The 26,731-nt window shown below is 37.4% G+C and overlaps 2 protein-coding genes across 2 annotated transcripts in view; one reads left to right on the forward strand and one right to left on the reverse strand.

Annotated features, from left to right (window-relative positions):
* The window catches only part of LOC129779663 (kinesin-like protein KIF3A), a 49,007-nt gene that overhangs the window by 14,155 nt on the left and 8,121 nt on the right, over positions 1 to 26,731 (reverse strand). The gene's annotated exons all lie outside the window — the stretch shown is intronic.
* On the forward strand, positions 659 to 25,848 carry LOC129779667 (uncharacterized). The gene is made up of 6 exons (XM_055787276.1): positions 659 to 822; positions 23,630 to 23,708; positions 24,020 to 24,153; positions 24,750 to 24,910; positions 24,974 to 25,102; positions 25,158 to 25,848. The coding sequence occupies exons 2-6, from the start codon at positions 23,699 to 23,701 to the stop codon at positions 25,264 to 25,266; spliced, it is 543 nt and encodes a 180-aa protein (XP_055643251.1). The 5' UTR covers positions 659 to 822; positions 23,630 to 23,698; the 3' UTR covers positions 25,267 to 25,848.

Consider the following 26,731-nt stretch of genomic DNA (forward strand, 5'->3'; position numbering starts at 1 on the left):
AACTGGGACTGGCAGTTACAAAATAAGGAAAATTCAAAAGCTTTGTTTGTTTTCGGATGTTTCACGATATGTAACTAATTTCTAGTCGAGTTTCTGACAAAATTATGAAATTTCTGTAAAAATGTGGGGCTCAGCGTGTAAAATTCCGAATCCGAAATACATTCCACTTTTTTGTATCGGTGATTAAAAGATGAAAAAGGATAGATGTATGAAAGATCGTTTTTGCAATGCATTCAATGATTGAAAACTGATAGTGTGTACCCATTAACTCGATTTGTTTACATTTGTTACATTGGATCTTTTGAAAAGTTACGCGAGATATAATAATTTGTTCTAGTCAGTTCAAAATTCTGAGTTTCAATATCTTCAGTGATTTTGAATATACGAATAAATCAAAAACAATTTCCGAAAAAATTCAATCATGTTAGAAGGATATGCCAGAATGCCCCAAAATATGTTCAATGGAGTTATTATCATAAATTTATTTCACGTACCTATGCATTCAATCACAACTCTCAACATGAGACTGGAAAGTTTGTCACATTCACGCCGTAGCTTTAAAACACTCACTCCATAAATGAACACCCAACAACAGCAGAGTGAACAATTCACGAAGAGAAGTCTCAAAGCACCATCTCACATGTTTCCAGTCACTCAGTTCAGTGCATTGAGCGTGGTCTTCGGAAACGGTCGCAATTCAATCGTCGCGCTTCGGCTGTTTAGCTTCGTACGAACATTTCAATATCGCGTGCAGAAATCCAATCACAGCGTCAACATATCAACACTTGTTTTGCTCGATTCTCCGTGTAATCATTCCTACAGGTTAGCATCGAAAACATAAACAGATTGTGTATTTGAAAAAAAACCGCGCGAAAATATTCATCGGGTGTGTCTCGGTGCATACTTCTGTGAGCGATTATCGTCAACAGTCATCAAGTTCAATCATACATCATACCTCATAAATCTACGACGCATAAATGTGCCAACGAGAACTATGGATAGTTTCGCGAAGGATAACAAACAAACGAACAATCAAATGATGGGAATAGGTTAATCACTCACAACTGGATTCACCAGACACGTTTACGTCGTGATATTCATTCTGATACCATCCAGGGCATTTGAAAATATGTTTCTAATAACGGGATAGTGCTTCGACAGAGACTGCTCAAATGTGGTTGGTTTCTTTCGACTTTTGTGTACGAAGATAGCTACTTCACTATCAGTTTTGTGTAACCTATTTTTATGTAACATTTACATGCATATTAGACTGTGCTCTTTTGTTTATTGTTATGCTTTTTCTCAACCATACTGGGCGACTTCAAAACAGGTTTGTGCGCTGCCCGGTATCCCAGGAAAGAGGCGTTTCCATTATGCAGTGTGTGATGTTTTCACGCAGAGCGTTTTCTATGTGAAACTATAGTTCATGTCATATATGTCGTTAATATTTATACCATTCAAAGGGGGAGTTGCACGTGATAATTCTAAATTCAAACAAATAATCCAAAGTATTGACTTAGGGTCGCCTAAATGAACGTCCACTTTCAAAAATTCAAACCTTCTAACAAGTTGGTCTGCACGTAGTTTCCTCGGTAGGAAAAATGCATTTCCTGCATTATTATGACAAACTACGGGTTCGGGTAAGATCAGTGTGCTCACTTAGTAAACCGCATTTGTGGTGGTCGTAATTTCACTTTCAGCTTCCCATCATATAGAGAGCATAATCTACATCAGAGTTGTCCACGGCGTCTGGCATACCAAAAGCGGAAATATGCGTTATGTGGCATCTAAGGGAGGTTGCTGCAGGCCATACATAGGGTTACTGATTCAAACGCGATCGAGAAAGGCTACCGCCAATGGTTGGATATGTTTTTATGATCAGTAGGGTTGAAGTGAGTACTGTCCTTTGAGGGAAATGGATAAATATTCATGTCTATCACGTGAAAACTATTTCAATAATTTCAAGCATTCCATCGGCTGTTTACATTTTTAAAACACGGGAATCTTGCTTGTAGTAAGGATAGCGGAATGAGTCATCAGATCTTTGGACACATCGGTTCACGAGGTTCTTTCATCTGGTCGTTTGAAAAACAGAGAAACATCTTCGTTCGAAAGCGGTATCAATGCTGAGAGTGGCTCCTGTAACTTTCTACAAAACGTGAAACATCCACGTTCAATACTTATACAATAGTTATGATTATTTTTTGTCGGATATTGGGGATAGCCGAAAAAGAACAAATGTCACCGGAAAACCACTGTTGGTTGCTCTGACCCTTAACCCTTTCCCGTACAACATCGAGTCTCACTCGTGGGTACTTGAATAACATAGGACGCTGGAACGCTCAGCAGGCTAGTGAAATCACTTGATGTGTGACGTATTAAATAATACGGGAAGGGATTAACAGGAAACAGCGGATCCTTCGTTTGTAGGAGGCCTCAATAATGATAGCTCAGGGAAACTTAGACATGAAAAAAAAATTAGGTTTTCAACACACTTTGGAAATCAAAACATTTGGAATACTTCTAAACACACATGGATTTGCTCGCGATCTTGCACGGGTAAAGGTCGGAGTTGGAACGGATTTGTGATACCGGAAAGGATCATCTGTATGCACATATTTGTGTGTATGCATTCGACTCATGTAATGCTGTACGTCGGGGTATGCTGCTGTTTGTTGTTGTGTCATGCACCACACATTGCATTTCGAATGGGAGTGAGGGGAACGTGAAGGAGAGTGAGAGGAAATTGGATAATAAGGAAATTTGGAACGGAAAGCATTTCATGGGACGCTTGTTTCATCAACGAATTTTAAATGCATTCCTATAGAATATGATACAATATTGCACTAGTAAGACCTTCAAGGTTTGAGAAAATCATATTATTTTAAAATGAAACTAATATTTACAATAAACTCTTCAGCCGGAGACGAAATAATCGAAAGATTGAAGGTCTCCGTTAACAAACAAAAGAAGAAGTATTCTTCAGTAGAAATTTAACCGGACAATATTTAAAAGCATGTTCCGCTTAAACTGACTAGTGAACTCATTTTTCCCGTAACTAGCGCCCGAACGAGAGAAAATAAGAAAAATGCAGCCTTCATAGTCAATATCGGCTGTATCGCTACTGACTTCATTCTATCTGCCGAGAAGCAATTTATTCGCCGTGTATATACATAAAGCATTAATGAAGAGCCATACTTCGCGTAATTAACCAAACAGTTCAGCGAAGAATGGCTTCAAAAAAGAAAAAAGCATGCCTTTTTTCAAACAGTTTAAACATTTTTTGTTGAAAAATAATCGAAAATAATGAAACTTTGTTGATTAAAAAAAACATGTCAAATTTAATGTGTACCTAATCTCAAAAATTTAGTCCATTTCAGTTAAACAGTTCATCAAATGTAATTTTAAGTTTGGTTGAATAGCCGGACTGAAAAGGCTCACTGATATCTTGTTGATCTCGATAGTTTGTTTTTTTTGTTACTGAAATCATTGTTTAAGTTTAACTTAATTTATATATTTTTCATTTGGATTGAAACATTGTTCAAATTTTGCCAAATTATGACGAAGATTTGACAAAATTTCAAGAAAACTCAGATGATTTTTGACATTTGATGACACGAGATGCAATTGACGAATTTCATGCCAACTCGACTGGCCGTTGACAGCACCATCAACAGCACCAGCAGCAGTGAAACGTTATATGTGTAAACAAATGGGTCTTTTAAGCAACTTTGCATACTTGAAATATTCAAAAAAGAATTAGACAACTTTTTAGAGAGGGGTTAAAAAAATTGTCTTGTTTTTCTACAAAAAATTATAACTTTAAAACTATAATACCTAAAAAAAATCTGATGATAGGATGAAATGGAGAAAATTATTTATTGATTTTCATAAAAAAATACCAAAGTTAAAAAAAATCGCTCAAAAAAATTATTTCCAATAATTAAAGTTTATTTTTCTCAAAAATATTTTTTTTAATATTCCCAAAAAAGTATATATGAATAGCTTTTATAATTTCCAAGTCGTACATACATCGGAAGATGGGCACTTTTACAGGGAAAAAAGTTTTCTAATAACAACTTTGTCATGTATTCTTTGAAAAAATTACAACTAATCCTAATGTTGTTTGAAGTCAAGATAACGATATAGTGTATTTGATAAAGTTTCAAATCTATTTAAAATGTGAATTTTCTTCGAAGACGTTAACTTTCTATCTTTTAAAGTTTATGGAATATAAAGCATTTTTGTATGGAGACTGTTTACTGGTAATATTTTTGTGGGTAAATTCGTGGTTTAACATGTTTTTGACAAGTTTCTAAATAGGAAAAAAGTTATCAGAGAATGTAAATCGAGATAATTTATAAATAAAAATGTTACGAATTAAACATTAATAGTAATTTTTTGAAGAAAAACGTGAAAAAATCGACATGGAAATTTGTATGTAGGGGTCTTTGGTGCCGGGGAAGGTTCTTAAGATAGTTCGAGGCTGCCATACAAATGAAACACAAATTTCTGCACTACTCGAGAATTATTCAAGCAAATGAAACCAATTTTGGCTGGTGGAGGTTTTAGGGTGTAATAAATGTTTTTATGGTGGTTCCACACTCCACCCCCCTCTCTAAGAAGTAGCTGCCATACAAATGAAAGACCAATTTCTGCATAACTCGAAAACTAATCAAGCAGATGGAGCCAAATTTGGCAGGTTTTAGCGAAGTTTTCAGGGGAAACGAAACGTTTCTATGGTGAATAGTCACTCCTCTCCTCTCTCTGAACAACTCGAGAACTAATCAAACAAATGGAATCAAACTTAGCATATGGAGGTTTTAGCGATCGATAAAATTTGGGATGTGAGGGTTTTTGGATACGAGAAATGTTGCTATGATGGTATGACACCCCTTCCTCCTCTGAAAAGAAGAGGGGGTCCCATAAAAATAATGCACATATTTCAACCATGACAATTGAAAATTTTCGGAAAAATTCTGAAGTAAAATTCGATAAATTCAATTCGCATGTGTTCCACAATTACATATTTGGTGATTTTTTGCTTCTTGTTTGTTTGGGTTCGGGGTACTTCATCTCGTTATGATAAGTTAAATAAATAAATAAATAAAAATATATTTTGCATGAAAATAGGTAAATTTATACCTGGAAGTATTAATTCCGAAAATAATTTAATTTAAAAAAAAATTAAAAAATAATAGAGTCGTCTATACCTTTCAACGTAAGATCACGTTCAGCAGGAAGGTATGAGGTGTAAAACAAAAATCTAAAAATTGAACATGTAAGAAATAATAAAAGATTTCGAACACTTATAACTAGACCGCAAATTCAAACGTCTAGAGGCACGTTTCCACCAGAGAATCTCTCCGTCCTCATAACATCTGTCCAACACATACAATTATGCAATTAAGCTCAGTCGAGGGACCGCGTCGATTTTCATGCCGTCTGTTGGAGAGTCTTTCTGTATTTTTGCATCAAACGGATCATAGAGGCGGATAATATATGCGGAATAATATAGGTGCTGATGAAACAAAATAAGGGAACAAGGGGTAAAACGCACCCGAATATTATTGAAATAGAACCAACATAGAAAATCATGCCTTACTTCAAAAAATAGTAATGTATAAAAAAAACAGAAAGTGGGTTATATCTATGGTATAACCGCAATGGTGACGTAGGACTATCGTTGATTCAGTGATCCTTTGTTTGAAGTTGAATCTGAATCCATTCTGAATGAATGAATAAATGAATATTTGGGGGACTTCGAAAATGAGAGCGTTACGTTGGAGGTACAAGGTTTTATGCATCCAATATTGGATACGAAAATATCCTACTGATGGGGAAGAATAATCTTCAGAAGCTATCCTGTTAATTGCGATTGATTAAAAAATCACAAAACCAAATGTATTTGGTCACAGTATTACATGGATAGAAAACATTCAAATAAACTCTTTCACATGAATGTAATTTTAAATTCCCAGAGGAACTGGCAGATTATTTTCCGGATCTTTCTCGATGCTGAATGGCATCCAAACGGAAAGAATTCCGTGTGTGTATGTGTGTGTGTAGCGGCTGCTTCGATGGTCACCTTCTCTTCTCCTGAAGGATCGGCTTCTCTGAGCTCCCTCACAGTTTCAAACAAACTGCTCGCGTTTCAGGGCAGATCTCGATGTTGTCTTGTCGATGTCCTTACGAAAAATGAATGCGTCTCACCACCAGAATATCGCTTAAGTATGCTTTTTGTGTGTGATTGAATCGAGAGAAGGCGTGGTTTACGATGGCAATTTGGAAGGCAAACTAGAGGGGAATGAACTCTCTGAGCTCGGAACTTTCGGCGACTGAGCAATAATCGATTGCGGGCGCATACAATATTGGATACGGAAATATCCTACTGATGGGGAAGAATAATCTTCAGAAGCTATCCTGTTAATTGCGATTGATTGAAAAATCACAAAACCAAATGTATTTGGTCACAGTGTTACATGGATAGAAAACATTAAAATAAACTCTTTCACATGAATGTATTTTTAAATTCCCAGAGCAACTGGCAGATTTTTTTCAGTAACGATTAGATATTTCCACATTTTCCTCGATACTGGAAGCCCACCAGTGGTTAATGCCAACTCGATAACCACCTGTTAATAGCACTTGATTGAAACATATTTGGTCACAGTGTTACATGGATAGAAAACATTCAATTAAACTCTTTCACATGAATATATTTTGAAAATTCCCAGAGGAACTGGCAGATTATTTTCAGTAACGATTAGTTATTTCCACATTTTCCTCGATACTGGAAGCCCACCAGTGGTTAATACCAACTCGATAACCACCTGTTAATAGCACTTGATTGAAACATATTTGGTCACAGTGTTACATGGATAGAAAACATTCAATTAAACTCTTTCACATGAATATATTTTGAAAATTCCCAAAGGAACTGGCAGATTATTTTCCAGCAATGATTAGATCTTTCCGGAACTTTCTCGATGCTGAATGGCATCCTAACGGAAAGAGTTCTGCGCGTGTATGTGTCGATCCTTCGCTGTCCACCTCCTCCAGCACGTTAGGCAACGATGTTGTCTTGTCGATGTCCTCACGAAAAATGAATGTGTCTCACCACCAGAATATCGCTTAAGTTTGCTTTTTGTGTGTGATTGAATCGAGAGAAGGTGTGGTTTACGATGGCAATTTGGAAGGCAAACTAGAGGGGAATGAACTCTCTGAGCTCGGAACTTTCGGCGACTGAGCAATAATCGATTGCGGGCGCATACAATATTGGATACGGAAATATCCTACTGATGGGGAAAAATAATCTTCTGAAGCTATCCTGTTAATTGCGATTGATTGAAAAACCACAAAACCAAATGTATTTGGTCACAGTGTTACATGGATAGAAAACATTCAATTAAACTCTTTCACATGAATATATTTTGAAAATTCCCAAAGGAACTGGCAGATTATTTTCAGTAACGATTAGATATTTCCACATTTTCCTCGATACTGGAAGCCCACCAGTGGTTAATGCCAACTCGATAACCACCAATTAATAGCACTTGATTGAAATATATTTGGTCACAGTGTTACATGGATAGAAAACATTCAAATAAACTCTTTCACATGAATATATTTTGAAAATTCCCAAAGGAACTGGCAGATTATTTTCCAGCAATGATTAGATCTTTCCGGAACTTTCTCGATGCTGAATGGCATCCTAACGGAAAGAGTTCTACGCGTGTATGTGTCGATCCTTCGCCGTCCACCTCCTCCAGCACGTTAGGCAACGATGTTGTCTTGTCGATGTCCTCACGAAAAATGAATGTGTCTCACCACCAGAATATCGCTTAAGTATGCTTTTTGTGTGTGATTGAATCGAGAGAAGGTGTGGTTTACGATGGCAATTTGGAAGGCAAACTAGAGGGGAATGAACTCTCTGAGCTCGGAACTTTCGGCGACTGAGCAATAATCGATTGCGGGCGCATACAATATTGGATACGGAAATATCCTACTGATGGGGAAGAATAATCTTCTGAAGCTATCCTGTTAATTGCGATTGATTGAAAAACCACAAAACCAAATGTATTTGATCACAGTGTTACATGGAAAGAAAACATTCAAATAAACTCTTTAACATGAATATATTTTGAAAATTCCCAAAGGAACTGGCAGATTATTTTCAGTAACGATTAGATATTTCCACATTTTCCTCGATACTGGAAGCCCACCAGTGGTTAATGCCAACTCGATAACCACCTGTTAATAGCACTTGATTGAAACATATTTGGTCACAGTGTTACATGGATAGAAAACATTCAATTAAACTCTTTCACATGAATATATTTTGAAAATTCCCAAAGGAACTGGCTGATTATTTTCAGTAACGATTAGATATTTCCACATTTTCCTCGATACTGGAAGCCCACCAGTGGTTAATACCAACTCGATAACCACCTGTTAATAGCACTTGATTGAAACATATTTGGTCACAGTGTTACATGGATAGAAAACATTCAATTAAACTCTTTCACATGAATATAGTTTGAAAATTCCCAAAGGAACTGGCAGATTATTTTCCAGCAATGATTAGATATTTCCACATTTTCCTCGATACTGGAAGCCCACCAGTGGTTAATGCCAACTCGATAACCACCTGTTAATAGCACTTGATTGAAACATATTTGGTCACAGTGTTACATGGATAGAAAACATTCAATTAAACTCTTTCACATGAATATATTTTGAAAATTCCCAAAGGAACTGGCAGATTATTTTCAGTAACGATTAGATATTTCCACATTTTCCTCGATACTGGAAGCCCACCAGTGGTTAATACCAACTCGATAACCACCTGTGAATAGCACTTGATTGAAACATATTTGGTCACAGTGTTACATGGATAGAAAACATTCAATTAAACTCTTTCACATGAATATATTTTGAAAATTCCCAAAGAAACTGGCAGACTATTTTCCAGCAATGATTAGATATTTCCACATTTTCCTCGATACTGGAAGCCCACCAGTGGTTAATGCCAACTCGATAACCACCTGTTAATAGCACTTGATTGAAACATATTTGGTCACAGTGTTACATGGATAGAAAACATTCAATTAAACTCTTTCACATGAATATATTTTGAAAATTCCCAAAGGAACTGGCAGATTATTTTCAGTAACGATTAGATATTTCCACATTTTCCTCGATACTGGAAGCCCACCAGTGGTTAATACCAACTCGATAACCACCTGTGAATAGCACTTGATTGAAACATATTTGGTCACAGTGTTACATGGATAGAAAACATTCAATTAAACTCTTTCACATGAATATAGTTTGAAAATTCCCAAAGGAACTGGCAGATTATTTTCCAGCAATGATTAGATATTTCCACATTTTCCTCGATACTGGAAGCCCACCAGTGGTTAATGCCAACTCGATAACCACCTGTTAATAGCACTTGATTGAAACATATTTGGTCACAGTGTTACATGGATAGAAAACATTCAATTAAACTCTTTCACATGAATATATTTTGAAAATTCCCAAAGGAACTGGCAGATTATTTTCAGTAACGATTAGATATTTCCACATTTTCCTCGATACTGGAAGCCCACCAGTGGTTAATACCAACTCGATAACCACCTGTTAATAGCACTTGATTGTAACATATTTGGTCACAGTGTTACATGGATAGAAAACATTCAATTAAACTCTTTCACATGAATATATTTTGAAAATTCCCAAAGAAACTGGCAGACTATTTTCCAGCAATGATTAGATATTTCCACATTTTCCTCGATACTGGAAGCCCACCAGTGGTTAATGCCAACTCGATAACCACCTGTTAATAGCACTTGATTGAAATATATTTGGTCACAGTGTTACATGGATAGAAAACATTCAATTAAACTCTTTCACATGAATATATTTTGAAAATTCCCAAAGGAACTGGCAGATTATTTTCAGTAACGATTAGATATTTCCACATTTTCCTCGATACTGGAAGCCCACCAGTGGTTAATACCAACTCGATAACCACCTGTTAATAGCCGCGCGTGTATGTGTGTGTAGCGATGTCTTCCCAGGGAACCTTTGTGGCATCACTCTCCTCCTGATAGATTCCCTTCTGGCCTAGGGTGCACAAACAGGCTTTTGGTGACACCGTTCATCCGCGCTTTCATGATAAATAAAGAGCTTCACCGCAACAGCGACAACATGCTCCAATCGCTGTTCAATTAGAACTGAGTGGATTTCCGAGCGCCGCTCGCTTATATACCGATTGGTGATTTCAATAGCCTGTTTTGAAAGCAATTTTAAGACTATTGAAACAAGTTTTTGGATCAAAAAGTAACAAGTATATAACGCGTAAACATTTTATCTTTCGAATGAAGTGTTTATCATACCATTTCGTTCAGTTGTTTAGGAGCTATTAACGCTCAAAATCTCGGTCTCCGGCGTAACGCTTTCGTTTTCGAAACTTTGATTTTACACCCCGGTATAGAAATGAAAGACGTAGTCCTACGTCAAAAACTTCATGATTTTATGCAACTTTGGCCGCTTTTGGCATAAGACTTTTGAATCATTATGAAACTAATCTAAACTGTGAAAACTTGAATACATTCTCAAATTTTACCGAAGCTATTGGCTGAGTATGAATAAACGAATGTTAAAAGTTCAATTCTTATATTGAAATCGGATTTTCTCTACCAAATCGCTCCACTACGAAGAGTTAATTCACTGTATCAAATAGCACAGAAATTTTCTGCACTTCTCTTCTGCTTATACATTTTTTTCTCATACTAATACATTTGCCAACAAAAAATAATGTATCAAAAATTCCTCGGAGTCTCTGGCTCGACAATAAATGAAGCCTCGAAAATACGAGGACATCTGGCGCTCCTAGCTGAGGAGAAACTTATCGGAAGGTGTAGATACAACGAATCAAGATTTACTCAAACGATATCCTTCGGAGCCGTTGGACATTTTGAACCGTTGTGGTGTGTTTGGACATACATATGGAGCATCTTGTTCCGTCATTTTACTATGACATACGATGTATTATCCCTATTCTTAATATTTCACGAAGAAAACAGACGTGGGAACATTGTGGATGTGAAAAATAGTAATAATGTAGTAAAAATACATGTTTGAACCGTGTTTGCTTAAAAGGGACATTTTACTCAATTTCCCACTTTAATCATCTCATTCACGATTCATCATTCAAACAGCTAGCAACCGGACGGCAGCAATGATCTTTCTAAAAGCCGATAGAGTTTAGCGTGAATTTTCTAAAACAGCATTTTTCAAGGCTGGAGGCGAATAAAATGCAAAAGTTTCAAACCTCTATAAAAAACAACTCAGTTTCTGATTTGCTACCGTTTCTATTTTTGTGTTGAACGGACGTGCAATTTTTTACGCTTCAATCTTTCGCCTCAATCTCAATAATAGGCAGAATGTATTCAGGGATAATATTCTCCAATACCAGGTAGTCAGATTGATCAGGTAGAACAAACTGTTATAATATATTCATTATCGAAGAATGTGATGAGTATTGCATTGATTTTTGATGAATTGCTCCGTGTTTTTGGCATATGTTGAACTTTTTGTCATCCGTTCTGTACTTGGACACTTTTTCATTACCCGTGACAATATTTTCAAGAAACTTGGATCATGATTTACAGCAGTGACAATTTATCTAGAATTATTGACAAGTAATGTGGAACAAATTCAGCACAGAGCATTATTTTACTCGAATCCTCGTGAAAACTGATTCACATAGTTTCGTTTTTTATTATATGTTTATATTTATGCTTATGGTCACTGGGTTTTTTTTTACTCACAACGTCCAGAAAAGCTCGAAAACAAATTAGAATTTCAGAAAAAGGTTACAACGCGTTCTCCAAAAGATTTTGTCAGAAAGACCCCGTCAAAACCATTACTGAAAATACAACAATCTAACTACATCATATCTGGAGCTCTGAATACTGCATCGAAGTAATTGTAAATCACGTAATTATTCTTTTTTAACACTGTTGCGCGCTGAATATGTAAGAGCAATGTACTCATCTGTGTTTTGGAATGAAAGAACAAGATCGAAATCTTAAGAAACGATTTCATCGAAAATTTTGATGAAGAACTATGGCATAAATGTCGCGCTTGCCGTGCAGATACTTTCGGGCGTCTGAATTCGCCAAAAATTTATGTAGGGGAAATCAGGATAACACCGACACCCCCTGATTTTTCCAGTTAGAAGCTTTTTTTTTGCAAATTTTCCGATGTTCCCTGTACACACTTGTCATTTTTTACGTTTCGAGTCACCCTACAGCTGCAGAAATCGCTTTGCTGTTAAAACAAACAACAAAACAGAACTGGTCAGTAAACAGCAAACAGTAAGGTCGTGTAAAATTTCGCTAGTGGAATTTAAGTGTTTTAGGCGGAAAATTTTGGAAAACTCGCTGCTTTTGTAAGCCTTAGTCATCTTAGATCATTGTTCAATGTATTTTGTGGGACGGTAGTGAATCTGGCGTACAATCAAAAAAACCTGACAGAACTTCAACGCTCATCAGCACATCTCCCGTGGATGCTTACCCAAGCTGGGACATAAACATATGTGCTGGTTGAGATTTCTAGACCGGAATTCGAACATTTATTTCACCTTCATTTAATATTGGAACAAATTCTTTTGCTCATTGTGGCGCTCCTAGTGGACGGATTTGGAAACTTTTTTCACCCACGTGTCGGGAAATTCATTACCTTTCACCATGTATTTATGTCATAACACCAAACGATAGCATTTTGTAAACAACCGCCATGGAAGCCGAACGGAGAGATAAAATTGTGCACAGTTTTCTTGAAAATCCATTGTTGTCGGCATCTAAGCTAGCTAAACAGCTTAAAATGCCCAGAAATACCGTATGGCGTGTTATCAAGCAGTACAAGGAAACATTGACGACGGCTCGGAAGCCGCATTCGAAGCGTCGGAGTGGAACTGTCGACCGGAAACTGCGTGGGAAAGTCATCAAGGCCGTCAAGAGGAATCCCAATCTTTCAGACCGCGATTTGGCCAATAAGTTCCAGGCCGCTCACAGTACGGTGCGACGAATTCGTCTCCGGGAAGGAATAAGGTCATTCCGAGCCAGCAAACAGCCAAATCGGACGCTGAAGCAGAACAATGTGGCCAGAATCCGTGCTCGAAAGCTGTACGACCAAGTGCTGACCAAGTTCGACGGATGTATTCTGATGGACGATGAGACCTACGTGAAGGCGGACTTTGGGCAAATCCCAGGTCAAAAATTTTATTTGGCGACGGCTCGGGGGGATGTACCTGCAAAATTTAAGTTCGTGTTTGCGGATAAATTCGCCCGCAAGTACATGATTTGGCAGGGGATATGCAGTTGTGGACAGAAAACCAAAGTCTTTCTCACTGACAAGACAATGACATCAGAAGTCTACAAAAAAGAGTGCCTACAGAAACGTATTCTGCCGTTTATTCGTGCCCACGACCGTCCAGTAATGTTTTGGTCGGACCTCGCAAGCTGCCATTACAGCAAAACGGTTATGGAATGGTACGCAACGAACGGGGTCAGCGTAATACCGAAGGACCTCAACCCCCCAAACTGCCCCCAGTTCCGGCCGATAGAGAAATACTGGGCAATCACGAAGCGGAGGCTTAAGGCAAAGGGAAAACTTGTTAGGAACATGACTCAAATGAAGAACTGGTGGAATCAAATCGCCAAAACGGTGGACGAAAAGGGTGTGCGCCGCCTAATGTGCCGTATTACGGGAAAAGAACGAGAATTTCTTCGAAACAGCAATGAATATTTTTTTTAATTTTTTTTTATGAAAGAGTAAAGAAAATGCTACATTTGTATGAAAAACAAATTATGAATTCGTTAATAAATGACTGAACTACACGCAATTGTTTGTGTTCCAATATTAAATGAAGCAGACTTTACACATATTTATTAAAAACTCCACGGAAACAACTCTTATTCCTACATCGCGAAACATTAAAGTCAAGCACATTGTAGTATCTATTGAAGACACGGCACATCCTTCGCATGGGCTCGTTAAATCCGTAATTTGTTCGTGAGGGATGGACGCATAAGAAAACATACGAACGTAATTTTTCCTGACAATTCCTGATTGAAAATTTCTGACAAAAGGTCAGTTCTGGAAACATTGTCTTGTTCGTGATGCTCTGCAGTATGAGTGACAGCCGGACTGCCTGTATGTGCAATTTGAGCGGTATTTCTCTGAACTGACGCCAGAAGCAAGGTTGTCCTAGTCACAGATGAATCTGTATTTCTGAAGATTTTTCAGACATTCTAGACCCAAGGATATGTAATCACTGGTTACAGATTTTTTGGATAAATTAGTTTCCAATATTGGCTATGACTTTATGGAGAATATTTTCCGTTTTATTGATCTCACCTCAGTTATGACGTTATGGAACCTATCTACCTCTTCTGTTCCATCCGTTATTGTTTGAATTCAGGCAGGGAAAAGAACCGTCTAGGAAAGTGTCTAAGCGCATGGTTCAAGATCAAGGCATGAATTAATCTGCACGTTGAAGGCAATGTGAAATATGGTAATATTGCAAACGCGGTCTCCCATTACGAAATTGACATGTCTAATGCATTGAAGAAGTTGTTTTCATTCATGTCAGCGCAACCAATCAATGGCATTCTTCAGGCACAGTGGAAAACAGTTGATTCCAATGAAAGGGCAGTTACAACATGAACTGGTTGAGAACAGCTGTTCTAAGTGCAGTATTGTGATATACTTTCACAAAAACATGAGCTTTCTCGATTATTTCAGGCGTTCGACTTTGAATTAGCATTGACAATCATCAACCTAGAGCGTCTCTATACCATTCAAAAATGGCTTATGTCATTGGCCTATTAATCTTTGAAAACAATCATCGCCATACAAATGTACAAAAAATCATCATCTACAATGTTTCTATAAAGCTGTTGCCCCGGCTCATGAGTTGTTGAGTCTAACAGGTGAAAACAGGTGGTGGAGTCGCCCCCTTATATCAGTAATATGCACTAAACGTGGCGTAAATATACGGCCGTAAAATGGGCGAAGATAAAAAAATGTTTCCGAAGCAAACTCAAATGATTGTTCTTGACAATCACAACAGAAGTAAGTTTGAATGATGGAACAACTGGATAAATTCTCAATAGTTTATGTATCAATTATTGAGAATGCCATGTTTGAATCCCGGAATTTAATTGACACCCTGTGTATGATGATGGACATATTTTTGGACATTCATACATTGTATCAATTTCCGCAAACATTGAAAAGTTTTAAAATGTTTTTCGAAGATAATATTCGCTTGTAACTAACTAAATTCACACAATTGCAACAACCTGTAACGACGCAACCGCTCGATGAATTGTCAAGAAATTTTTGTTTTATGCCAGCAGCAAAGTTGATCGCCAATCAAGCGTATCGAGGACAATGAATACGTCTATCTTGCGGAGATAGAAAATTTACATGAGCTCGAGCGAAGGCTCTTTTTGCGGTCAGCATTATATAACTGCTTACATCCATATTATTTCGCTTGTTCGCCAAAGATTTCTTGTAACGCTTCCAAAACGATAAGTTGCGGTGTAAAATGAAAAGTAAAAAATTGTCGAATTTTATGCTCGACCCCGGGCGAAGGTGAAATGAAAATGCGTGGAAGCTTGAAGTCAATGGTTTGCTACTCGTTCCCATTGCGATTCGATTGCTGAAAACCATTGGTGATCGTACTAAGAGGCGGATCGTACGAACGGAAGCAATTGATTCGATCTGGTAGAGCTTGGTTCGCATAACAAGTTTTTCTAAGCTGCTGACATTTTTGCGTAGATACAAGCTACAAATTGACATCAACGCGATGTAATCACTGATTTGCTGGAGCTTCGAGCTTTTGTTGAAATTATAAATTTTAGCGCATCAATAGCGTCGAAGTCTCTGTGAAGATGAAAGTTCAATCAGGAATTGTACTGCCAGAAGAAAGGTATAAACGAGTCTAAAAATCTCTTCGAAATTCGAGTTAACGAATGGGTGTAAACATATCAATTTCAATTTAATTAAATCAGTCATGTTACCAATAACATGTACTATAAACACGTTAAAGACAACATTGAATGAATGCAAACCGACACCACAGTTTTTGCCATATATATAAAAAAATGCAACATCACGTATTGCGAGAAAGGAGTAACCAAAACAAAACACCCGTAAAATATACAACAAAAAGCAACCAGCTTAACCAAAATAAACTTTCGCACTAACCACAGACGCCCGTCTCGACCATAGATGATGGAGTAAAGATAGTTCAGCTTTCGCTCTTGACCGTCCTCCTAAAAAAACGAGAAACTATTCCGCGTTCGAGGGACGCTGCCAAACAACGATGCGCGAGGGAATCAAGTTTCCCGCGCGACTGATGATATGGTTTCAGCAGTGTGAATCTGTCAGATATTATTACATTATTCTTTGTTGCTAATACTCATAATACTCCTTTTCAACAATTTTGTTGTAATGTGGGAATATGAAAAACAACGCGAGAACATTTTCTAGTGCCATTTAAAAGGATTTGAAAAAAAAACAAAAATGAGGTTCAAAATGATATTTAAACAACACACATTCGAAAAACCTCTTCTCCATCCTGCAACGCTCGATGTTTTAATGTTAACGAGTAAGAATTAACAAACATTAAACATACTTGTGCGCTGCAGCACCAGGGCTGCGTCTCTTGTGCTGTGCCTACGAGACCATATAAATGAAAGTGTCACGCCCGCACTAGACAACAACATGGCAATGGTTAATGAACTTTATGTTGTGTATACTGGAGCATTGAAAAAGCAGAAGACGACGCTGAGTGCCATTAACACAATTTATTTCTTACGATTCTAGAGCTCTGCTCCGATGCGAAGGCGTATCAAATAGGTCGACGTGAATGGAGTGTGTTATCGGGTCAATTCATATTGGATTCCGCTTAAGTAATTGCTGTGTAGCATTCTGCCTCTGCTACTAAACATCGAAGTATTCAGCGAACAAGACTCGATGAATCACGCGCTCGAACGCGCGCAACTCCCGTTGATCTGTTTGACCTTCCCACAAGTCTCGCAGCAACTGACGCAACTCGGACAGCAGCGGTGTGTAGTAGCATAGGAACCGGGCTAAACAGGTGTAAAATTGATTCCATTCACACGAAGGGACTGCCCGTAATGTACTGCAATAAATCTTACGTTAGATAACCACCCCGATTGAAGGTGACAGAAGTAAACAATCATGCGGGAAAACCGGTTCTCTGATCATCCAACCATTGGAAAATCGTTAAGCAAAGTTCTCACTATCTCACTATCCCATGATGAGGTGTGCACAGACATAGAAGTTTTTATTCTAATGACAAATCATGTGGGTCAGTGTGTGAAATTTTGATTAATTTTTATGGTAGTCGAGTGAGAAGCAAAAAAAACTAGCCGAAACGTAAGAAGTGATAATATATGAGCTAAACGTGAAGTGGTTCAACAAGTTCGTGGTTGAATGTAGAAAAACAAATTAGTTTGTATGTTTTATTAAAATTTTTCAACGTGCTTTCCTCTTGTACGATAAATGTTGCTGTTCAAAGCTTTTTTCAAACAAATGTTTGAACGACCAAACCGGAAAAATTGAAATTGAAATTGAAAAAATAATAATGGTCTATTCTTCGTGAATATCGACGAATAGTTTATTTATCGAAACATAATGTTTCGATGAAGGTGGGTGGGTTTAGGTGTACCGGTAAGTGGCGTAACTTGATTATTATTCCAGTAAATCAAATTTCCAGACATTCGTTGGAAAGCTACTGCCATTGCGCGTCTTTTTCTGTATATGTCAAAAAGTTGAAGCATAAAAAATTATAGGAGGTTGTGTTCAAGACACGACCGCATTGTTGACGTAGAACTACGCTGGAGTTTAAATTAAGTCGCTTGTTTATAACTGCGGATATTATTTTATAATGCTACGAAAATTTTGAAATAACCATTCTACCAGTTTGGTCGCCCTGAAATGTTTTTTTTTATTGTAGAATCATATGACGATAATCGTTTGATGATTCATTATTGTGCTCGCAGAACAATACATGCTCGAGATAAGCGCAGTTTTGCTACTGGCAAGCAAATCCAAATCACATTCAAAATTCCAGAACGATATTTACTTTCTTGGTGACTAAATAAACAAAATAAACTTTCTCTGGTCATCTCAACAACCTCGAAAAGAATAGCCCTGCTTCATTATCAACAAGATTAGCGCAAATGCAATCCTAGTTGAAAGCAGTTTTGCAACTGGCACGCGAACCCAAATAAACTAATAACTTATTATTACTTATTGAATAACTTTTTATTCGCCAAATAGTTTTTTTTTTGTTGCACAACCTTAACGCCTGCTTCACCATAGCGTCAGTTCAATGCATTGATGCAATGTCAAAGGCGCCAACGAAGCTGCTTCAAATGTTTATCTAACCCAATTAAAAAAGTTCAATGTTCATTCACAATGAATTTTTCGCCTCGTTCGCCCCGTTCTCATGGAACCGACAGTGGACTTTTCATTTGGAGAGCTTCGGCTCTGGGAACAACGCTAGAAAATAATTTATAGAAAAATTTTAGGCTTAGGAGATTTAGATCAGATGGAGAGCAGATTCTACATTATAGCGCCTGGCAACCTTATTTCTGGTTCGTCACTCTGACCACGGCTTTACTTCCATTCCGAAGGAAGAATGTCTGGAGTGAGAATTGAACTCGTAACCTTTAGCGAGAGAAATACGGATGTTAACCACTACTCTAGATCGCCCTCTCTTACACCGATGGAAATTTCAAAGTAGCAGGTAGGAATGATCTTACTAGCGAGAAAGTAACTGAAAGTGGAGTTCCACAAGGTGCAATCCTTTCGACCACTCTGTTCCAGGTAGCGATGAACTCGATATCTGATTTCATTCCTGATAGAATGAAGGATGTAGTAGGGGCAAATTGGTCATGGGGGGGGGGCAAAGTGATCACCTGCTTGTTTGGTAGTATAATTATCGATTATAGAAGCCGTATTGATAGTCACCTAGTCACTTTTATATATATATATAAAAGCCACAATATGCCACTCCAACTAAACCAAGCCTCATTGTGCGGAACGTTCAGTGTTTCTTACTACGTTTGTTTATGTAAGAGAAAATTTAAATTGAGACTCTAGGTGAATAGGCCAAGCTTATTTCATACATTTACCTACTATATCAAATATGATTTGTACAAATTTGGACGAAAAAAACGCATAAACCTATCCCATTTAACTTGATATGTGCGAGTGATCACTTTGCCCCCACTAGGTGACCACTTTACCTCCAACCTAAAAGAAGGTTCGATTTTTCACCTTTTTTTCTAATGATGAAAAATTTTCTATTTTGAATTTTTATAATGAAAGCCGTTTGCTATCTTGAACAACAATGAGTTGAACTATAATATTCTTCGAGAAATGAGGATTGAAGTGGTATGTGGACGCTGGAAATGGGCATATTCCTTAGGGTGACCACTATGCCCCCACTTGCCCTATCCTTTATGCAGATGACATACTTCTAATACCCTTAGGTTATGCAATACCAGGAAATGGATCCAAAAATTAATTAAAAGTGTATCGATGTGGGCAGACGAGGTAGGGTTCTAGAGATCAAGCATCCTCTTGAAAAAACTATGGGTGGGTTATATCTATGATCTATCCGCAAGGTTGACGTAGGACTGCCGTTAGCTTAGTAATCATTTGTTTGTATTGACTGAATTATTTATTGACCCTCCTATATTCGCGCATACGATCTGACAGACCGAAAATCAATAAGGTGGCTGAATTAAATGACTATTCAAACTCAATGAAGTTGAAAAAAAAATTTGTCTAGTTTTTTCATTCAATTATATCATTTTCATCAAATAAATACCAATAACGCCTAAAAATGCACAATAGCAATATTACAGAGTCACGCACAGTCTGTAAGGACACGAGTTACGATTTTGCGCGCGAGTACAGAAAAGTTAAACGAGTGTTTCAGTGAAACAATTTCCGAACAGAATTGGATCCAATATATTTACTTTGTAAGTTAATGAGTTCTATGTTGGGTCATTTCATGTATTGAGATAGATTACGTTTTTCTTTGCAAGAGAATTTAATTGATGATGATGATGACTCACCTCATACCCATACAAAAGTTTGAACAGGTCGATTTATCTTATAGATAGTATTTATGTTTGCATTAAAGTTAAGCGACCAGCATTATAAAGCAAAAACAAAAACGAACTGTTGCAGGCATGAATTTCTATTAATCGAACATTATAAATTGGCGGAAACTGTAAAAAAAACAATGTTTCTATCCGTATCGACATTGACATAATCATAGTCTCAACTTCAGATCCAAAGCTTTCTCAAGGCCTGTCAAGAAAATTTCCAACCCGGGAAGATCCTTGAATGATTGAGAATTTAACCCAACATCTAAAAGTGTCAACTAAGAACATATTAGAGATCTGCCACTATTCAGAAATACTCGATATAACCATCTTATGAATGATAGATATGATTGTTTACGACAATTCTGAATGAGCTATCCCCATTCCAGTTTCCACTTCAGACCCCATACAAAATTTCATTGTGTACGAGGGTCACTATTTATATTTCGGGAATAGGAACAAAAACAAATAGTTAAGCTGCGAATATATTTTTATTGTTTTTCAAAGTACTCGCCACGATGATCGATACACTTTTAACCAATTTTAACCAAGCGCTTAAACCAATTTTCAAAGCATTTATTCCAATCGACACAAGCCTTTTTTTGAGCGATTGTCAAATTATGTGGGATCCAACGTGAACATAATTTTCGCACAACTAAGTGTTCATGTAAAATCGCATATATGCTGGTGGAACTAATGCTTAGGGATGCCTCAATCTCACAATAGGTTACATGACGATCTTGCTTAATCATTTCGTGCACAGCATCGATGTTTTCTGGCACTAGTCGATTTTGGACGACCTTCACGAAACTCGTCGAACAGCGAACTACGACCACGATTGAATTCACTATACCAGCGATACACAGTGGTTTTTGATGGAGCTTCATCGCCAAAAGTCAAATTAAGTTGATTGACGCACTCTTGTTGTGATAATCCACGTCGAAAGTCGTAAAAAATCATCGAACGAATATGTTCACGATTCAGTTCCATTTTTTTGCCGAGACCAAACTTTCAACTAGAAATAAAATAAACAAATAGCGTCCGTATGACAAAATGTTCTGAGTACGTATATCAAAAATGTCAAACTTTACGATGGAACCGTCAGATGGACTCACATGACATCAGTGTTGCCAATTCCCGAAATATAAATAGTGACCCTCGTATCAGTGTTCTGCCAGTGTTCATTATTAACATAGTCGATAGTCCATTGAGAAGTCTGGCTGTCCGTTATCCTTTTATGTATGGCATGATACTTTGGTCATTTGATTCATTTATCGCGGACTTCCAAAATATGTGAACGAATGAATTGTCAAACGATCGAAGATTGTATCGAAGTTCATTGAAGTTACTGCATCTCTCAAGTGTAAGTACTTCTCGACCCACAAATTTGCTTGACATGCACTTCAAACACATATTGTCAATGATGAATCGACGTTTTACTAAATCATCAAACGGTATGCGCAGAAATTTGGTGACCCGAAGACATAACTTCCAATGCGGTCTTAAATAACCGAGCGGTTTGGTGAGGTTTTTGTAAACTTTATGGGTTATTCGTCTCTAGCCTTGCGGAAGGCCCTTTTGGAAAATTAACTAAACTTCGAAAGACAGATTTTTAACTCGCTCGCGGCACACCGGCAGCCAATGTTGATGCTAATCTGCAGTGCCGATTTCAAGGTTGGTTTTGAAGTCCGTGTTGGGGGAAATTATCGCATTGCCTGTCTGTCTGACTGATGGGTCTGTTACGATGACTCCTTAACCATTGAGGCAATGCTAAAACTAGCATTCAAGTTCCCGATAAATTTAGCACCAACATCTACTTAAAAGTATCGCCTCACTTAAAAGTATAATTTTGGGTATTGGGGCATAGGGAGATGGATGACTGTTATTCAGCTTAAAGTATATGAGTGGCTCGGAATGCAAGGGGTGTAAGTGACTTGATCGATTTCTCTTCATCAACTTTTTATTTAGTTAATAACTCAACTGCAAAAACGTTCCAATTTAAGTTTGCTATACAATCCCATAGATGAGGTTATGATCTATCTTGCACATTTTCAAATACAGCTGGGAATGTATTTAAGTTATGACCAAAAGAGAGAGTCGATGTAGAGAAATCGATCAAATCACTTACATCCCTTTTATTCTAAGCCCCTCATATATAATCCAATACAACAACCTACGACAATCGTTGCCGAAGATAGATGAATGATGAGCAACATTTAGGCTCCTTTAGATTATTTTTTAGGCTTAGGAGAACATAGCAGTCACGCTTACCTCTCCCTATCGGCACTAGCAACTGATAACTCATGCTGGCCTACTGCACTCGTCGTTTGAATTAGTTCTAGTGAATACGTTTCTAATACAACAACATTCTTTATTTCTTGAATTTGTAAAATATTTGATGGGACATATCGCCGGGAGAATTGTTTCTAGACGAGTTTTCTTGGCTACCTTCTCAGATAACCCTCCACCGTCGCGATAGAAGTTTTGTACAGAGTATGCGCGATGAACAACAGACAGTTCTCTCGGCAACCTTTTCAAATTTCCTAAATATACGCACGATGAACAAAAAAAAACATATCGCCAGGACGATTGATTTAAGAGGGATTCTCTCGGTTACCTTCTGTAGTTTCCACATTTAATATCTGCCGCCAAATTTGAGATTTGAGATTTTTGGATTTTGCGTTTTGTCGACTGGTTGATAGTTCGTGTTTACATGAACAAATCACTTACCTCAGTGAATCCTGATTCTTACCCACCCCACTAACAACTATCTCTTCCATGATAATCGCAAGGAAACACGCTATAGAGCCGACCCTTCTGGCTACGAATATCATACTAACATTCCTTCCCTTCCCCTGGTGACTGTGAGGTCGTGGCCGAACGCAGTTTTGTACACCAATTGTTTATACTGGTTCGATGGCGTGTTTTTGATTTCGGTGTCAAACGATCCCCGAAAAATGATTCGGGGATTTTGCACCATGGTCACCTTCGCCAAATACTATTAGTGTCTACGTTTTCTTTCCGGTTGAAAATCAAACAGCTACCAGTCAAATCTTCCTGCGACTTGTTTCTTTTTGATCGAGTCAATAATCCATAATAAGGGAACGTGTTCCAAAAGAGGGTGATGACAATCACGGAATATGCCTCAGACGTATTTCGACGTCAGAGAGCATCACACATGTCGTAGTGGGAGCTTCGGGTTCAATTCTTGTTCAGATTGTGGATGTTTTGTCAAAAGAAAATATACCTAACTGCACTTCGACATGCGGGCTTTGAAGCATAGCACCTGTTAGCGTTATCATTCCAACTGATATCTCTGGGTTGTCTTGATTTAGGGAAACTATGATCACGACGATATCAATTTGATGTTCATTAATCATATTAAACTTTTCTAGGCTTAATCTTGATCAGAAAATCAGCAAAATACTGAATTGCTCATTTAGAACAATAAATTGAGGTTCATCATGAATATAGGTAAAGTGGGAGTCAAACCATAAAATGCACATGATTATTAGCATGGAGAGCAATTAGTGACTACACAATCGTGTGTACTACTGCTTCTATAAAAAAAAACAATATATTATCAATCTAATATTAGATATACGCAATCAAACTAATTAAACTTAATTTCAGTAAATGCGACTAACGATGATGAATCATTTAGCAACTACGGCTGACGCATGCAAAATGAATCTGATCCTGTCTTGCCATAACATTATACGTACTTGAATGTTCGGTTTAAAAACTAATATGTGCCTTCTTTATTTCAATACAATCCAATACAGAAATTTCCCGTCTCACGATGGCCAATGCGGATCAAAGTGGAGTTGATCAAACGGACCAAAGCATGCAGAAAAATTACTTCAACAGCAGTGGTGCATCGAGATTTTTACCACCCGTTCTCAAGCTGTTGGAGCTGGTAAGTTGCCGAAATGTATTCAGTAATAATATCTATTCGATATTCGGAAATATACAGGCTTTAGTATTTGATAATCGGAAAATACTACACTTGTTAGCTTTGCGCAAATAGATGGAATCTAAACACTGTGATTTTTCTCGAACGACCGACGAATAAAGATCACAATGAGTGTGATATAAATGCCCACTTAGAGCCACTGGAGAACAGATTATCCCCTTACTGTGCGAATCTCATTGACGGAATATTCACTAGAATGAACAAACGCTGCAGAAAACATGCAATCCATCAGCGGAAATCTTATTGCCGCACGTTAGAAATAGATATACCGCCCCCTCTCCTGTAGACGAACGATTGTTTCTCTTCCAAAGGCACAACTTGTCGTTTTCTCAGCGGCGCAAAACACAACTAGACTTGCGTGATATATGTAGATGCTTTAATAATTACACAACATCCGATAATACATTCTAAATGCAATCTTGTAATATTCAGATGAGTCATTTACTAATTACTCATACGTGATTTGTATACAGAACTAACAGTCTCATAATTTTGATTTCCTTGATTTTCATTCTTGTCTAAATCTTCTGATCTTCTAGTTTGTCGCTATTATCTGCATCGGACTCATCGACGATCCGGCGAACAACTCCCGGTTCCGGGTTTTCATGATGGCTCGCACATCTGCCCTAGCCTATTCAACATTCGTGCCATTTCTCATCTTCTCGGTGATATATCTTTTCGGGAAAATTATAAGAGAAAAGTGAGTATATTGAACAACTGTACGGTATCGAAACGGCTGCTGAGTAACATATCTGCTATAAAGTATTCCATGGAAGATCCAATCCCTGCTGAATTTGACGGCGTTCATCCTGTATCTTGCGACGGCAGTTTGTATCTTGAATGATTGGGCGGATACGAAGAATAGAAATTATTGGCCTCCCAATACCCAAAGGTAAATCATAAACCTTCCAATGATTTTTGATCCAAATTCGAATTGTTATTTGTAGGATGGACTTTCAGTGTGGCGCAGGAGCAGTTGCTATCGTTGGCGTGCTGCTCTACCTCCTGGACCTGATAATAACAATTCGCTTGGGCATAAATGGCGATATTGAATAATTGACTAAATCCAAGGGCCGATGGCCACATAAAAACTACAACCAGACTTATATAAAATTCCGTCCAATTTCAATCAGATGACTAGAAAACGTACATACGAACACAATGGACCAAAAAGTAGCTTAAGGGAGAAAGTACTATGTAAATGTTTTAAAATTGTTTTAAATTATTTCATTGTTACGTCACAAACAGACAGTTGCTAATTTTACATCGAATAATGAATTACAATGAATCACAGATGCACTAGCGATAAGATGATTTTGTCATATCTGGCAGGCCATATGATTTAGGTTTAGAACGACTATGTACAAATCAGGAGCTTGAAATTAACGTATCAGAAAACCAAGTTAACAGAGAGAAATGGAATCAACGTAAAGTCGATGTTAATGTTCAGTTATTTTTCACAGAATAAAATTATTTTTCAATCGCAACGGCAATTGCCATGTGCCACATCAATACAATTTGATTAAAATAGTTATAAGAATAAAATCGAGGAATCCGAGCTCGATATGGTTTTAAATAAAACATAATCATGATAGTTATATGCCACGAAGAGAATAAAACTACAAAATGTTATACCTAGTTCGAAATTCTGCAGATAATTGAAACAATGACAACTACCCTATCAAATTAGACAGAATCAACAGCAAACTTTTTCGACACATGAATTGAAAACTGATTTACCAATATGGCACGATATTTCCTCGAGATGTTTAACAAAACAGTAAAATTACTCGAATATTACTTGCTTCCGAAATTCAATGCTTTTTGCAAATACCTAGTTAGTGTTATTGGATGAATGCCTATTAGTATCTTTAATGATGGCCCGCAGTGTTCCAGTAAGTACCGTAACTCCGTCATATTCTGCGCAGTTAGGACTTTTCAAAGCTTAACCATTCTGTAACAAAAATAATAGGTTGGGGAAAAAGTAATTCATTATTTTTCGGTGAAATTCAAAATTATTTTTAATATATTTCGGATTGTCCGATTTGGGTCAAATATGAACCATTTGTTGTAAAATGTGTTGCCATTCTAAAGGTAGCTTCATAATGTGGTGAAAAACTATAGCAATAGATTTTTACAATCTTCTCTTGATCCTAATTTCTTATCACACTGGAAAATTTTCAATGCGAGAAAAAGGTGGAATCTCTTGGTGCCAGGTCCAGACTATACGGTGGATGCATTGAAACATCTCAATCCAGCTCTCGGAAGTGTGTGGCCTTGCGGTGTCCTGATGCGACACAATGCCTCATCTGTTGGCCAATTTTGGACGTTTCTGGTCAATCGCTGGTTTCAAACGGTCCATTTATTGTTAGTAGAGATCTGAATTTAGTGTATTGCACTAAAAAAAGTAAAAAAAAAATTTAAAAAATCAATTAAATTACACGTATTTTACTGTTGCAGTTGCACCATAAACATCATTTTCGCCTTTTATGAAAGAAAAGTGTGAAATATACCGGATTTT

Source organism: Toxorhynchites rutilus, chromosome 3 (assembly GCF_029784135.1).
Source record: "Toxorhynchites rutilus septentrionalis strain SRP chromosome 3, ASM2978413v1, whole genome shotgun sequence".
NCBI classification, from domain to species: Eukaryota; Metazoa; Arthropoda; class Insecta; order Diptera; family Culicidae; genus Toxorhynchites; species Toxorhynchites rutilus.

Excerpts from the sequence above, each read along its gene's own strand:
- LOC129779667 (XM_055787276.1), top strand. Across the intron at positions 24,154-24,749 it reads TTCTCAAGCTGTTGGAGCTG|TTTGTCGCTATTATCTGCAT; the intron begins GTAAGTTGCCGA and ends CTGATCTTCTAG. Across the intron at positions 24,911-24,973 it reads GGGAAAATTATAAGAGAAAA|TATTCCATGGAAGATCCAAT; the intron begins GTGAGTATATTG and ends TCTGCTATAAAG.